This window comes from Zonotrichia leucophrys, chromosome 2, assembly GCF_028769735.1.
Source record: "Zonotrichia leucophrys gambelii isolate GWCS_2022_RI chromosome 2, RI_Zleu_2.0, whole genome shotgun sequence".
NCBI lineage: Eukaryota > Metazoa > Chordata > Aves > Passeriformes > Passerellidae > Zonotrichia > Zonotrichia leucophrys.
The window spans coordinates 104,420,640-104,436,092 of record NC_088171.1 but is presented as its reverse complement, the minus strand read 5'-3'; the positions used below and the strand labels follow the sequence as shown (position 1 = coordinate 104,436,092).

Sequence of the window (15,453 nt, the reverse complement as noted above, 5' to 3'; positions counted from 1 at the left end):
AATATACAACTTCAATGTATGTAACTCTAACTATTGACCTTTAACAAAAAAATGCCCTGACCTAACTGCTCTTTTAGTTTCATTTTATTCTCTTTTTACAACGAAAATATAAAGATAGGGGTAGGTTCCTGCAAAACCCATTTATTCCTTAAAAGAGCAGAATATAATCCTGAGGGTTTATGTCCTGTTTAAACCAACTCATCTTTTGGTAGCACACTACATGCCATATACAGTACTCCTTACTGACAGTAAAGTCCCCCTACAACAGCTCCATTTTCCTGCCAACCCAACCAAAATCACTCTCTTGGCATGATTAACAAAGCCTATGGGAAGGGGATGGAAGGACAACTTGCTTGGGTAGCACCATCTCAGAATGGCTGGATGGGAAATTGTACCACATTCTCTTTCAAACAGGCCCACAAAGGAACAAAGCTTCAGTCTCAGTTTTCACTTGCCTGTGGATGTTAATAACTGCATTTTTCACTGCAAATCAGTCTTGAGCACAGCTACAAGGAGCAATATTTATAACAGGTCACCAACACTTAACATCTGCTCTGTTAGTCCTTCAGACATTCCAAAAAGAGTTGCTTACATCAGGGATCAGTTAAATAACAATAAGCATTTCTTTCCCAGCATACTTGGATAAGCAAACAAATAGCCTTATGTAAACATTTTAAAACTGTGAAGTCTATATATTGGTATTTGTCTTTTTGCATAGGTCCAGAGCTGTCACAGTTTTTCTCTCACAGCTTTTTTGCAGAGTCCTTAGATAACCACAAGAAGTTCTGTTTTGCATCCTAAAACCATCACCCTGTACAGCATTTATGAGCAATTGTTCTAGACTAAACCAGCCTGCTAACTGGGAATGTGGGGAGCTGGGGAAGGAAGGAAGGGGGTAAAAAAAGGAATGAACTGGTCCTTAAAACTTTGTTTTGGCCCACTTTCTGAACTCACCACTTTCTCTTTCGAGCGCAGTACACCAAGCTTCCCGAAGCGGACGTGGAAAGGGGAACACTGGAATGTCCCATCCTGCTGCCGGACCACGATGACATCGATGCAGCCCGACAGGGTTGCCTGATTAATGCCTTTGTACAGCTCCTTCACAGTAACCAGGACCTGTCCTGCAAGCTGCCCCACGTAGTTCATAGTCTGAGACTAAGGGAGAGAAAGACAAAAAAAAAGTAAATTTAAAACACAGTAGGTATTTTAATTTAAAAAAAATTATATAGATGAGCAATTTATCAATTTATATATATGTCATTTATCAATTACTCTACTGTAACAAGCTTTACACAAATGTTTTCAAGAATCAACAGAACTTTGAGGCAATCCTCATATTACTAAAAGTATCCAGAGTTATAAAACTTACTCCTAATGCTTTATCAACTTGAATCTATCACTAATTAAGTACTTCAAATAAAATTCTGAAGGACGTCATTTTTAGACCTCAAAGCCTAGATTTAAGTGATACTTAATAACTCAGAAAAGCTAAAAAGAAAAATTCATTCTCCAGAGGACTGCCTTTTTAATACAACCAATCCTATATGGAAAATGGAGATAATTGTACATAAGGATGCAAAAAAAAAAAAAAAAATCTTTACTAGTCAGGAAAAGGTATGTAGAACATACTGCATGTAACTCTTCCTTTACAGCTCTGTATTTCACAAACAGCTGAGTCATCTTAGAGAAATTATCAAAGTATGTAATGGGAGAAAAGAGATACATACATCAATAAGATTATGCTACTGTAAACAGGATAAAGAGCACAGAATCACTTACTGAAAATTTTGTCTAATCCATTAAAAATACCTAAGTAAATGAATGAATTCTGAATGACTGCAAGTCTTTCAGACTAAGAACACAATTTGAACTAATAAGAAATGAAAGTCCAAAGATTTCTCAGAACATCTGAGCTTGAACAGGAAGAGGAGGGAAAACTGTGAAAATGTTCTGATAGAAACCTAAGTGCAACTCTTCTTCATTCTACCTACCATCTTCTGCCTCCCACCCAAAAGTCTGCTACAAGCTCATTTAAAAAACATCCAAGCAACTGCAGCCTCTAAAGTTAAAGATATTTAGGAGAACAAAGAACCACTGCCAACAAGCAAAACCCATAACACTGAACGCAAAAAAGAGCCTAAATTATATATATTTTTTTAAAAAAAAACTATTTTGGGATATTATTTCTAGAAAAAACCTACAATGATTTTTTTTCTTGTTTGCATTTCTATTTTTATTAGTCATTGAACAAGGTTTAGGATTCTTCTTAATACCTCTAAACAAAACCATACTGCATTACAACAGTTCTTCCTACTGATACTGCTTAATTGTCTATATAATCAGTTATTCTTTTTTGAGCCTCCAAAGTCTTCCTTACAGTAACACAGGGTATCTTACACTCACCCAAAAGTGACCATTTTTGTGGCATCTCTATACTGATAGAATTTAAACAGGCAAGAAATCTGAAACTACTTTCACACAGCAGCTATGGAAACATTTTTCTCCATCTCAGGCTTCTCATACATTACTGAATCATATTAACATTTTTTAAAAATAATTCCTTCCTCTTCACAAGACTTACAAAAGAAGGTGGAGGGTTTTCAATACAGATCTAACAATGTCTTGAAATTATAATAGAATTACTATGCTGGGCTATGTGCTAGAGAATTTTTTCCCTGCAGCCTGCTGATGAAGACAAAAAGAACAGACTGTCATTGAGTGAGTAATGAGATTAGGAGGATGGACTCTCTATCAACATTAGTCATTAATTCAGTTTCAGCTGTAAGTAGCTTCAGGTACAACTATAAAACTGATTGCTTGATAGTGAAGTAATAGCTCACTCCTGCTAAAGAGGGAAGGTCTCACTTCAACCTTTCCTCATCTGACCCTCTTAATGAGCTGATTTTAGCTCCCTGACACAGCTGGGAAAAGTCTACCATTTTTGTTGTTTGTTTCAGCAGGTTGTTAGTAAGTTAGATCAGCTCATTAAGCAGAACATGACAAACACCTGAGTCATGAGGCCCTGAGCACCAGAGAGCTAAGGGGGGAAAAAAAGAGTGAGGGAACTGAACATCTTTTTGATAAGTGAGATACTTGCTGCTCTCATGGAACTGTAACTCAACACAGAGATGTTACAGTATCTCTGCTTTCCTGCAGAAGCAATTAGTCTTCACCTAATACAACAGCCATGTTTGAACTTAATCTTTAATGCTTAATCATTATCATTCATGGCTCTAACTTGGCCACTTCCAAAAGCTGTCTACAGTATCAGCTTAGAAAGAAAAGTTGATTTTGTGTCACCAGGGAGACTGCAGGAATAAAACTCTTCAACAAGATCCCCATTCTGGGTATTTCATTTCAGCGAACAGGACTTGAGAAGTGGGCATTAGCAAGAAATTCTCTAAGATTTAAGCAGTGACTTCTTAAAAGATCAAAATTTCACACCTTCTGCTAAGAACTGAGTTCAGATGATAAATAACCTAGATTTTCTCACACACATGCTAACTTGACCATAGAAATTCACCACACAGCCCACACAAGCACAAAGCATTCACCCATTTTACACATATTTTTGCCTTTCTGTAGCAAAAGTATCCTGTAGCAATGCTCTCTCTTCTACAGGTATCAGTTTCATTTCTGTTGCTCATAGCACAGCCACTTTTATGAACATACATACACTGAATAACCTTGTACATTCGAAAGTTCATAACCCATTCACTCTTACATCTGGAAAAGTCATGAACTTTTGTACCTAGTAAGCATTAAAAACATTGCTTATAAGGAAAGTAGCTTTTTATGATCCAAGTCTCAATGTAAATGTTGTTTTGTATGTTGCAAGTAAACCGAAGAAGATAAAGGTAATAAACTAATGCACACTATTGCTTACCAGGCTGCAATTCAGCTTTTAACATAATGATTCACTTTGCAAGATAAACCTGTTATATAAGAAGGTTCAAACTGTAGCAAGAAAATGATCAAATAGAAATGAAGTGTCACTACATACCTGAGAAACACACCATTTTATCTCAAATGTCAATAGAAGCCCAGCTGGGAGATTTTAACATTTGCGGGGCTAGGAATGGGTTTTAGCTTTGCTTGGGTTTGTTTGTTTTCCTTAAATGTTATTGTATATTGCTGGAAAACTTGTGCTGAACAAGTACAGAATCAGACTACAGCAAGAAAGGAACAGTGTAAAATGTTATTGTGTTAGTTTTTGCAAATGCAATAGAAATATCCTGATCACAGCATAACCAGTAAGACAAAATATTTCCTCGATAATACTCTTTGTTTCATGTTTAGTAACCATTTCTTAAATATCACTGCCTTGAAGGCAGAGAGCAGTATGCCTTCCTAACCTCCTATAAAAACCTAAAAAGCACGCTGGTTGCTAGTTTAGAAATTCAGGACAAAAGCCTGATGGAAAAGACAAACTAAGAAAGGCAAGGCAGTAATACTTCACAATGCTGTTTAGTTTGCAATTTTTATTTCTTTCGATATCCAGAATCTATACATTGCCTGATGCAGTGAAATTCCAGAACTTTGCATAAAAACGGAGGTTAATGCAGCTCACCACTACTTACTCTTCTCAGACAGCAAACTAAAAGGCTTTGAATACCGGATGTATATCAAAGTAGAAACATTCTTTGTGACTTCTGAGGCTTCAGAGAGACTGATTCTTGAATATTTATGCAATGCTACCTAGTTTACAAAAATTCTTACAGCTGAATATATTAATACCACTAAGCAACTGTAATTGGAATGGGGGAAAGAATCTCTATGCCATATCATGAAAATAATTTTTTTTCTGGCAATAAGCCATTGCGCTGCCAAAAGCAGAAACTGAAACTGCTTTGGTTTTTTAACTTTCTTTTGCTGAGAGAGCATAAAAGTAAATACAAAATAAAAAAATATCTACTTCAGCAGTTCAATGACTAAAATGCCTCCACTTATAAAATACTCAAATCAGTGCAACTAAAATTAACCCTGAACATGCTGTTTGACTTCCTCATGTTATAGCAGTGGCTCTCAAAAATAATAATTAAACAGTACTCCACCTCAGAGTACCTGATATGCTTTACATGACAAACAAGACAAAGTTTCAAAACTCATTGCCACAAAATGCTTACATTAGCATAACCTGAGCAGGAGGTTTTGTGGATAGGAATTATATCTCTGTACCATTAACAAAGATGTTATTTTAGCTGCCACTAGACCAACATGTTTAACTTTTTTTTTTTGTGTTATTTAGTAATATCCATATAGAGGTGCAAGATATAATCAAAAGTCTGTGTACAATAGGTGTTTTCTATGCATATGGAGAACCACTTTACTAATGGTAAACTGCATGTTTTGAGTTCTTAAAGCCATCACCTTTTATACAAGTGCACCCATATGAATGTGCCTACTACAAGTGCCTAGCTCAACAGGAGAAAAAAAGAGTGCAAGTTACTCAAAGGCAAAGTTTCAGACTGCTCTAGAGAGCTACAACTTTAAAGGGCATGAATTTTAACTATCACTCAAAAAAAAAAAGTTACTTAGAAGCAGATTTTAGCTTCCAGTAGCATAGATATTCATACACTCCATTTATTTTGAGATACATTTAGAGGGTTCAAATATGTCTATTGCCACATGATTTAAACAGCAAATAAGTTGTATTTCTTTCAAGAGATTAGGCAGAATAAAATAAAAAACATGTAGAGCAGTGGTTTACCTCAATTTATCTCACTTTGCCTATATTTGCATACATATAAATTTATGAGGCAGAAGCTTTCCTTAAGCAAGAAAATCTTCAGCAAGTGTTTTACTAGTTTCTATTTTGTACTCTGAAAAAACTGGGGGGGAAATGACCCTGTCAAACAGGACCACTGTAGCATCAGCTCTACTCAACAAAAACATCTTTGTTCCCAAGTAAAGATTTTAATTGGGGGTTTAGGATTGCTCCTAGTACTGCACAGAGCAGTTATGGAACAAAATCAGGAAACAAAGTAAGTCTGTTGAATGCCTAATTAAAGTCTTCCACATGCTATTAAATATAGACAGTCAATTTTTATATATTTTAACTGTGTTATAGGAAATTATATACCCATATTTAGCAATAAATCTGTCAAACTCACCAAGATTCCAGAAGGAACCTTTTCATGGGCAGCAACATCACTTCTATTTGAGTCATCTTCAAGAACATCCTTTTCTGAGTTATGCATCTCAGAAAACAGAAAACTAACTTTCCACAATACAGGTAAATGAAAAAATTACATCCATAAGAAAATGTTGTAGCAGCATTTCTTCTCTTCTCATAGAAGCAGAAGAACTAAGTAAACCTTCTGGTCTCTTAGAGGAAACTGCTTGGTATACATTCCCACGCAGAATTACGAGTAAAAAGGAAGTGCTTCTTTAAGAAAGCTCACACAGAAACTCCCTCACCAATAGGCTTTGCTTGAAATGTCCCAGCCCCCTTGCACCCTCCGAGATAAGTGACAACACGGGCTGACTTTGCCATATGTTTGCACTGATAGGTGATGATCTTGGTTTGCATCATGTCACATGACCACAGCTGAAGCTCCCATGAAAACAGGGATTTGGTTAATGATTCTTAAGCAAAGTCTACATTAGCTCACCAGGAGACTTTTCACCCACTGTTGCAACTCCAGCCCTGGCAGCCGCACTCCAAGTCCCGGTTCAGCCTAAGTGGAGACTGCCTGCTGACACTCCATGTGCTGCTCCCTCTGCTCGTGGCGTCACTGGGGCAGCCAGGCATGCTTGGTACAGCCAATTTCACAACATTCAGGGTCTGCTATTCATGAACTTTTCTCCCTCCTTCTTGAAATTGAGATTACATAATAATAGCAAAGAGACAACTGACGTGCTGTCAAGTTTATAATAAACCATGTAAAACCAATGCACATCAAGATGAGCATTTGTTTTCCTGTGGAAATTTTCCTGCTTTCTTCAAACAGAATTGTAAAGTAGCACAATGTGAGTGTGTGGACAAAGCATACAAGCTTTTTAAATAACTAGCTCCATGACTCAGAACAAGAATTGATCTTTCATCTGAGGAATTCTGAAATTTATTTAAATAAAATAATGGATAGGTGAAATAACTTGAGGAAGAGAAGTAGTAAAGAACCAATTCTGTCCCAGAATGTGAGAGACATTCTCTGAGGACCATCAATATTCCTTCAACATCAACAAGTTCTCACCACCCTAAACCCATGCACCTCCTTCCCACCCTCACTGCATTACTGTGTGTGTCTGCTCAGAAGATTCTGGAGGATTGCTTGCTGAATTACAAGCTTAAAAAAAATTATCCAGGACTACTATTCCTGATATTTATCCTACTACTATTCCTCCTCTCAGTTTTGTAAATCCATGTAAAAGACTTTGATGCAAGGAGAGTGAACCACATTATAGGATGCAGCCAAATAGCTTGTAGGTTTCCAAAATGATTAATGAACTACACCCAAGTCCAAAACTGCATCAGTGTCAACAACAAAATCCTAAATTGAGTGTCGGGATTACTATGTCTGCAGTAGGGTTGTAATAAACTGCTACCATCTCTGAGCCCTTTTCTATACATTGAATAAGTTCATATTTCATCTGACTCTTACAGGAAAAACTAATGGGTTTTTGCAAACATGATAAGTATTTTCTTAGAATATTGAGAATTACTACACACACTCAATTTACCTTTCCTTTTCATCATTCCTTTATCCTGTATGTTCCATTAAAATACAGACTAAAACATATAGTTATGAGCAAAATGGAAGCAAAATTCCTAAGCCAGTGCTTCTTTTCCAACACTACTGACCTCATGTTGGGATTTTTTTCTGTGATATCTCTACTATTTCAATATTGTTCAGTATTTCAGATGGACATTATTTTCTTCAAAATTTATAAGAATGTTTTAGACAAGAGCTTTTCTGGAATACAGATAAAATTGTTTCAATGGAGTAAGGTAAGATTTAAGTAGATAATAAGCTTTGCACATTTTGTTAGCCCTCTTGTCTTTTATTTCTCAATATTAGTAAGGTATGTAAAACATAATTCCTGCTGAGTAAGTTTCAGCACTAGTTTATGTACTTACAAGCTGAACAGGAAAATTAGCTTTTATTTTGAAAAGCAAATACCTCAAATTTGGAAGTGTTAGAAGCAATGTTTTCCATGCAGCCTTAATGAAGCTCCCTGGTGTAGGTAGGTTTTCCTGTGGGGTAGTCTCAGAAAGTTCTCACTTGATTCACACAAGTTAATAATGCTGACCAAGATCATTCACCATCCTATGTTCTGTCTTTGACCTGCTCTTTGTGAGTCTACACATTTTATCTTGCTGCTCATTAGGCAAAATCCCTGATGGGAAATATGAGTCCATTTTTAAAACATAGATTTCTGCAGCAATTGTCATAACATATTCAATTGCATTTCATTTAGTCTTATAGCATCTCAGAGATGCAGTATTTTTTTCACCTATGCAATGAAAAATTCAGTACTAATTAGGAATTAAATATGCAGAGGAGTTAAGCACATTTAGAACTTGATTTTTCAGATTTTCCCTCTTTCTTTTACCTCTTTGCACATTGCCTCAGTAAGCTATGTTTGTAGTTGCAAATCAGATTTCTTTTTAATGACCATCTGGGATATGTAAAGTCTGACTGCCTGTGAAAATGACATTTAAGCGATTATTGGCCTGTACTGTATAGGAACTGTAGAACAAACCCCACCAGAAAACAGCTACAGGACATTCCCCCAACTCTGAGCAGTGCATACCATTCTGAGTTCTGGATGGAAGGAAGCACAAATCCTATCCCAATTCACTCAGAGATCAGAATAAGTATGCCAAGGCAAATGAATGGAACAAATCCTTCACTGATTAACATATCCTAGTAGATACAGCAAGTATGGGACCTTTGTTCATGTTCCAATTGTCTCCTTCACCCCACCTTGTCACACATAATTCTACCTGCTATCAACCAAGAGCAAAACACCACAGTTCTCAAAGTAAGGATGGGGTCTGACAATTTTCAGTCTCACACCCCATCCTGACACTGGAAAAGGTTCTTTCCCCACAAGGCTTGACTCCGGTTCCAGAATTCCAACACTTGTCTATTTTCACACACTTTTACACTTTGCTTATTAGGTAAAAAATAACAGTGGAGGAGTTGCCATTTCTCCTACACAGATTACAAAAATCAGACTGGGGCTGAAAACACCCTTCTGTGCTCAAGGTCTTGGTGCCAGCCCTGGTCTGAAGCATCTGCTTACTGAGGCTGGAAATAAAGCACTGCTCATCCCACATTGTGCTGAAACACATTCAGCACATCTCTGACACTTTTAAATGCAAAAGTCTATCCATTCTCTATATGAACCTAATTCAAAGGTTATTAACTTTGCTAAAGTAAAATCAACTTTGACATGACTAACAGAAAACATACCAAATGAAGATTATCTGCCTGAGATGCCTCCTGAAAGGGACACATGAATTTTTCTAAAAGAAAGCAGCTAGAGTTTTTCCTCTAGCAGAGTGGAAAAATAACATCAAGTGTCACTTCTAATTAAAAAAATAATACACTTGCTAAGATTTTCTATACAAAAGCTAAAGGTACTTAAAATATAACATGGAATTACATATTTAATTTTAGCAAGTTACACGCAGCTAAAAAAGAAATTCTGTTCAACAATGTTGAAAAATACTACTAGGCAGTACTACCTGCTTTTACCTGCAATCCCCAGCTCTCCAAAAATAAAAACAAACAAGCAAACAAACTTACTATCACAAGTAACAACAGTAGATATGAGAATTCAAGCAGTTAATAGATGTTAGAGAAACATTATTGATACAAAAGTAATATACTGTTCACTAAACTGGTGGTTAAAAAATAAAATCAAATTAGTTTTGCACCTATGATGCAATATGGTAAATTCAATGCCTTCAAGACCTCCTGTCAGGTGGAATCAAGAGCCATTTAAATCAAAACATTTTGCAGTGCAACTTAACTACTTTTTATCACTGGGGAAAAAAATAGGAAGAAAGGAAATCCACAGTTTATTTGGAGTTAGTGCTTTTGTAATTGTGTCAACAGTTTTATCTGTACGATCTGCAATGAATCATCTGATGTCAGTGTTACAGTATCTGTCCTTGCATTAATTTGAGCACTTTATTTTTTTAAAAAAGTTATCCTTTTTTCTGTTTACAGAGGAACATCAGTGAGGACAAAAAAATAAGAGTTCCTAAATTGAATTTTACTGGCAAAATGATCAGTTCTATAAAAACTTAGGTTACACATACACAAAATGTTCTTATGCACACGGAGACCTCAACTTCTTTCAAGGTACTGGAAAAAGGAACTGGCTAATCCAAGAGTGCAGTGCAGCCCTTTGCAATCTGCACGGGCAGATCCCACACCAACCACTGCCACACTCGACACATTTCCAGCAACGCAGACTCTTGTGAGGCCACATCATCCTTAGCTGAACTTATTTCCAGACATGTAACACAGAAACCAATGCTTCTGAACAGAAACTCTATCAATCTCATTTTTGGATGAGATGAGAGAAAGCAGATGAAGCTTTTCCTGGATATTTCTACAAAGGACTAAGCATTTCCTTAATAAGCAATCCAGCAATCTCTTATCTTTGTTTCCTCTTTTTAACAACATTCTTTCCAGGTGCTTATCTGCCCCAGGTGCATTTAAATTTTCTTGCAGCCTCCCAGGGTTTAGAAGTCAAAGCAAAAAAACAGTCATGTGTGCACACCTGAAATCTAACTATATCTAATCTATCTATTCATGATAAATAATTTGGTTACATTTAGAATGGATACACAAAGGCTAGTACAAACCTTCATGCTGACAAGAACAGAAATAACACTTACTCTGAGAAATACATATATGGAATACTTAAAGAGCCCTAAATATTGCATCTATAAACAAGATACCTTTTTTCCCCACTTGATAAGACACTTGATAAGATTCTCCATATTGTTGAACTCATAAACATGTACCAAAATAAAGCAATATCCCTAAATTTAATTTGCATAAGACTTGGCTATATCACTAACAAGTTGAGTAAGAATGCTAGTCTTACAGAATTCCCACACAGATGTATTTACAAGAGACGTTGGGAAGAGGAAAATTAGATACAGCTGAGCAAAGTGGCATAGGCTCTTCCAGCAAAGCCAATCCACTGCATTATTGAGCTGTAATGACACAGAGGTCACATCTGGCTGAGGGATCTGCTCAGCCCTAGCACACAGCAGTGTCTGCATTGTCTATGTAGGACACAACACACCTGTGTAGGGGCCTCACAGATTTCTTGTTTGTGTTAACAGGCACACTTTTTCCTTCAGGGAATGAGTGGCTTTAAGTTACCACTAGGTACTTTTCTTCTTTAAATCACTCTATTTCAGTTCACATCACAAACTAAATTCTAGTTAGCTGAGGGGGTCAATTACTTCCATTTCTAATGGAATCACAGCTCCAACTCATTATCCAAAGCACTTATTTCAAAGAATTTTGAAAAGAATCCTTTACACATTTCCTTTAAAAGGCTTTTCATAACCATCAATTCAGAAGAAGTGTATTTCCTGAGGAGACAGCCCTGCAGTCTAAAAAAAGACAGGTAAACCTAGAGCCACAGCCTAAGACCAGCTTAGCTGGCTTCAGCCACATACACCAACAGAACTATGTCACCTAGTACACTGCAGACTTTTCTATTATTACTTTGCATATTTACACTTGTGGTATTGAACTTCAGCACTCCGGATAAAGAAATGGGCCAGTTCATGAGCTAAAAATCTCATCTGCTCACTCAGTGCATACAGAAACAATGAGGAAGTGTCTCTTAGTCCTGGGAAAATAAGTGACTCAGGACAACTTCTGACAACTAATGTCAAATTACATTAGTGCAAAGGTGAAAGAAACTGATTAAAATACTTAGCTAGGAAGGGGAAACCAGCATCCTTTCTTTGATAATTCCCTTGAAATAGAAATACAAGTTAAAAATCTCTAAAAATTGTGCTTAAGCTTTGTCCTCAAGCAGAGAGACAATCTGACTTGACCGAGCATGACAGTTTCATATTAAATCAGTCTGCCTGCCCAAACTTAAGTGCAAGCATTAATGTAACAACCAAGATGAGAGAGCAGCTAGGCAGATTAAATGCATTTTTAAGTGCCACATTCTTTGCAAAAGCAGCAACATTTTTTACTATGCTTAAAGTGGATAATTCTATGTTGTAACTTTGGTAAAAAACCCCTCTGCTTACCTATGTGACAGTGAGATATGTCCAGAGATGACATCTTTGTATTACTGAAGAACCTTAAACTGTAACTTCAACAAGATCATTAAGAATGTTCACCAGATACAAAAGTCACAGGGATACAGTTTGCTGCTGTGCTTTGTTCTCAGAATGTGCCCAGGATGGCATGAAGACATCTAATCTATACACTTCAGACTTGTATTTGATCACAAATATACCCCATACTACTGTGTATATGCCTGAAAGCTTCTTCACTGTGGGTATCTTTAACATACAGCACTGAATCTCACACCAGAAACAGTCCCTTCACCCCTTTTCAGACAGTTACATAAAAATGTATTGCTAAATCATGATATAACCAATGATTAAAAGTTATTTCATATATAATCCAAAGCTATTTAAAAAAATAACCAATTTGATAGAAATTCTGACTTAAGCACAGATTCTGTGTTCACACAGAGACCTTGAGAAAATGTTTTCCTGCATGCTGTGATCTCATACTTAAAAGATGCAAGACTGAAAAACAAAAAATTGTGATCAAGAGCAAAAATGTGATCTAGACTATTAACCATGCAGCCATCCTCCAGGAAGAGAAGCAACAACTGCAACTAAATTAACTTCTGGCTTCGACAAAGGTTCCCGAAGTGTCTCTGAACAAAATCCTTCCACCTCTATCTGATCTAGGTTGCAAATTCTCTGAGGCAGCGACCAAGGCACACAGCATGCAATGCAAAGAAGGGCTGCAGGGCTGCTCGGGCCTCAAGGTACATAGGGAGGTGTCAAGTGCCCTACGTGCAGTTTGGGTTTCCCTTTAACTGATCAAGACTTGAAACCAGTGGAAGGAAACGCTAGAGGCAGAGAGAAAGGACATAAAATTCACTGCACTGCAAACCTGAAATATTTTACATGGAGGTCTTCCAAGTAAACAACAACAAAGAACTACACTTACTTTTGCAACAACCCAAAATATTAAGAACCAAGAAAAAGATGAAGCATTAAGTACCAAGAACAAATTCAAACACCATCTCTGTTACAGGCCACTAAAAAACTCAAACTTTCTGATATGCTTAACTGAAAAGTTATGATACAAGCTTAAAAATTAATACTGTAATTGCTGATGAGAGCCCTTTAGCACTATCCTAGTTATTCCTACTGCAACTAAGAATAATACCAGATAATAAAGCCTTTCAGTCAAAGTTCCTGGCATCCTGAGATTATTCAGAAACATTTGAACTTCAGTATATCTGTTTAATAGTGTATTATATAAGAGTCATATGCTTTTACAGAGCACCTCACTTTACACCATTCAAGTAGAGGTCTTCCTTGATTTTTTTTAAGGGATGGCAAAACTCTTTACAATCCTGTATGTTCAGGAATTCAAAAGAACTCTAGCAGGGACCAGGAGAGAAGGAACAACTTTGGGCCCTGGCTGCTGCCTAGCACGTATACAAAAAAAGTTGCTAATGTATCCACAAAGTGATAGACACTGCCACGCTTGAAAAAAAAAAAAAAAAAGAAAAAATAAGAGAAGGCATTTTGTGACTTACAACTAATGAATACCTATACATTCTTAAAACACACACAACGCTACAAATTTTTCTTCACTTTCACAAACATTAAATGCTCAGCATGCAAAATTGTCCCAAAAATGCTTGTGAAGTGCAAAAAACCCCAACCAACCAAAGAAAACCAGAACAGACTCCAAGGAGTTGTCCTTCAGTGATGCTTGTGGGTTCCTTACAACTGGGATATTCTATAACTCTAAGGACTAAATTTTATAAGGTCTTCTCTGACAGTAGCCTGCGTGATTCCACATATCAATACAGCTAATAAATACTTTCTTGCAACAACAGTGGAATTTTGTTTGGGGTGGGGAAAAAAAGCTAACCAGATGACGGGCGTGTACAAAGTGCAGCCACAACACAGGTATAGTTATGACATCATTTTTCTGGATGGAAATGCACAGGTTTATACAGCATACTGCCCTGCTCTATCAAAAATCATTGATGCCTGCTACATGTACTCAGGTACCACTCCAGGAGAAGAAAAACGCAGCTCACACCGATTAAACCAGACGCACACTCAGCAAGCCCCCAAAAAGAAGCACACAAAAAACTGCGGGCAGCTGGCTCCACTTCAGGCTCCCCACACCAGAGGGACAGACACGGGAGGCAGCGGCGGAGCGCCCGGCCGGAGCGAGAGTTCAGTGCCGGGTTTGAGGGGAGGGCGCTGGGCAGCCAGGCCAGGCGAGGCACGGCACGTATCCCGGTGTGCCAGAGCGGCACCGCCGAGCGCCGGGAACACCGGCAATCCCGCCACCCGCGGGGTGCGCCGGGGCAGCGGCGGCCGCCAGCACAGCCCCGCTCTGCCCAGCCGCACACTGGCAGCCGGGGCACGGCGGGGGCTGATTCCCCTTCGTCCCGCCGGCCTGGGCTGCGGGGAACTGCGGTGCGCCGGCAGCACCGGGCGGGCGGCCCCGCTCCGCAGCGACGGTTCCGGGGAGGTTCTCGTGGTTCGCTGCGGGGAGCGAGCCCGGCCGGCAGCCGGGGCAGGGCCTGCGCCGCCCTCCCGCTCTCCCCTCCTTCCCTCCCTGCCCGGTGGCCGCCCGGGCTCGCCCCGCACGCCGGCAGGGACACCTCGCGCCCAGCCGTGCCGAGCCGGCGACAGCGACAGCGGCGCCTTCCCGCTTACCTCGAGCGAGGCCCGGCGGGAGCCGGCGCCGGCCGAGGAGGGACGGACGGTGGCTGGATGGAGGGATGGAGCGGGGGAGGGACGGACGGCAGCGGGCAGCCGGGGAAGCCGCGCCCGGGCGGGTGCGAACTGCGCCAAGCGGCGGCCGTTGCTGCAGCGCGTGCACGCCCGCGCGCGCTCCCGCTGGCGGCGGCGGGGGCGCGCCTGGCCCGGGGTGCCACGTGACCTTGGAGCGGCGCCGGGTAGGAGGGGGAAGGAGGCGCGCGTGCGCGCGGCCCCGTCAGGCGCGGCCCCGGCAGCACGTAGCGCGTCCCGGAGCCGCCCAGCGGGATCCCGGCCGGCCCTCGGGAGCGGGGATCAGCAGCCGAGCCCGCTCGGGAGCAGCTGCTTATAGCCGTGGTCGGAGCCGGTGATCTGGATTTAGCACCCCGTGACTGCGCGGCGGAAAAGACGCGCTGCCCTCACGGTGTTTGCCACTTCATTCGTCCCTCACTGCATCCTTCTTCTGAAAGTTACCG

At 39.6% G+C, this 15,453-nt stretch overlaps 1 protein-coding gene across 2 annotated transcripts in view; it reads right to left on the bottom strand.

Annotated features, from left to right (window-relative positions):
- The window catches only part of LPIN2 (lipin 2), a 44,558-nt gene extending 29,426 nt beyond the window's left edge, over positions 1-15,132 (bottom strand). Inside the window, exons 1-2 of one of the 2 annotated variants that reach the window (XM_064705931.1) lie at positions 14,936-15,132; positions 955-1,155 (exon numbers count right to left, since the gene is read on the bottom strand). In XM_064705931.1, coding sequence (XP_064562001.1) covers positions 955-1,146 — 192 coding nt within the window. In that variant the 5' untranslated portion in view covers positions 1,147-1,155; positions 14,936-15,132. Of the gene's footprint in view, positions 1-954; positions 1,156-6,113; positions 6,460-14,935 lie in introns of those variants that run through there. The other variant, XM_064705930.1, reaches the window with a different exon arrangement.
- Between the last annotated feature and the right edge of the window lie 321 nt (positions 15,133-15,453).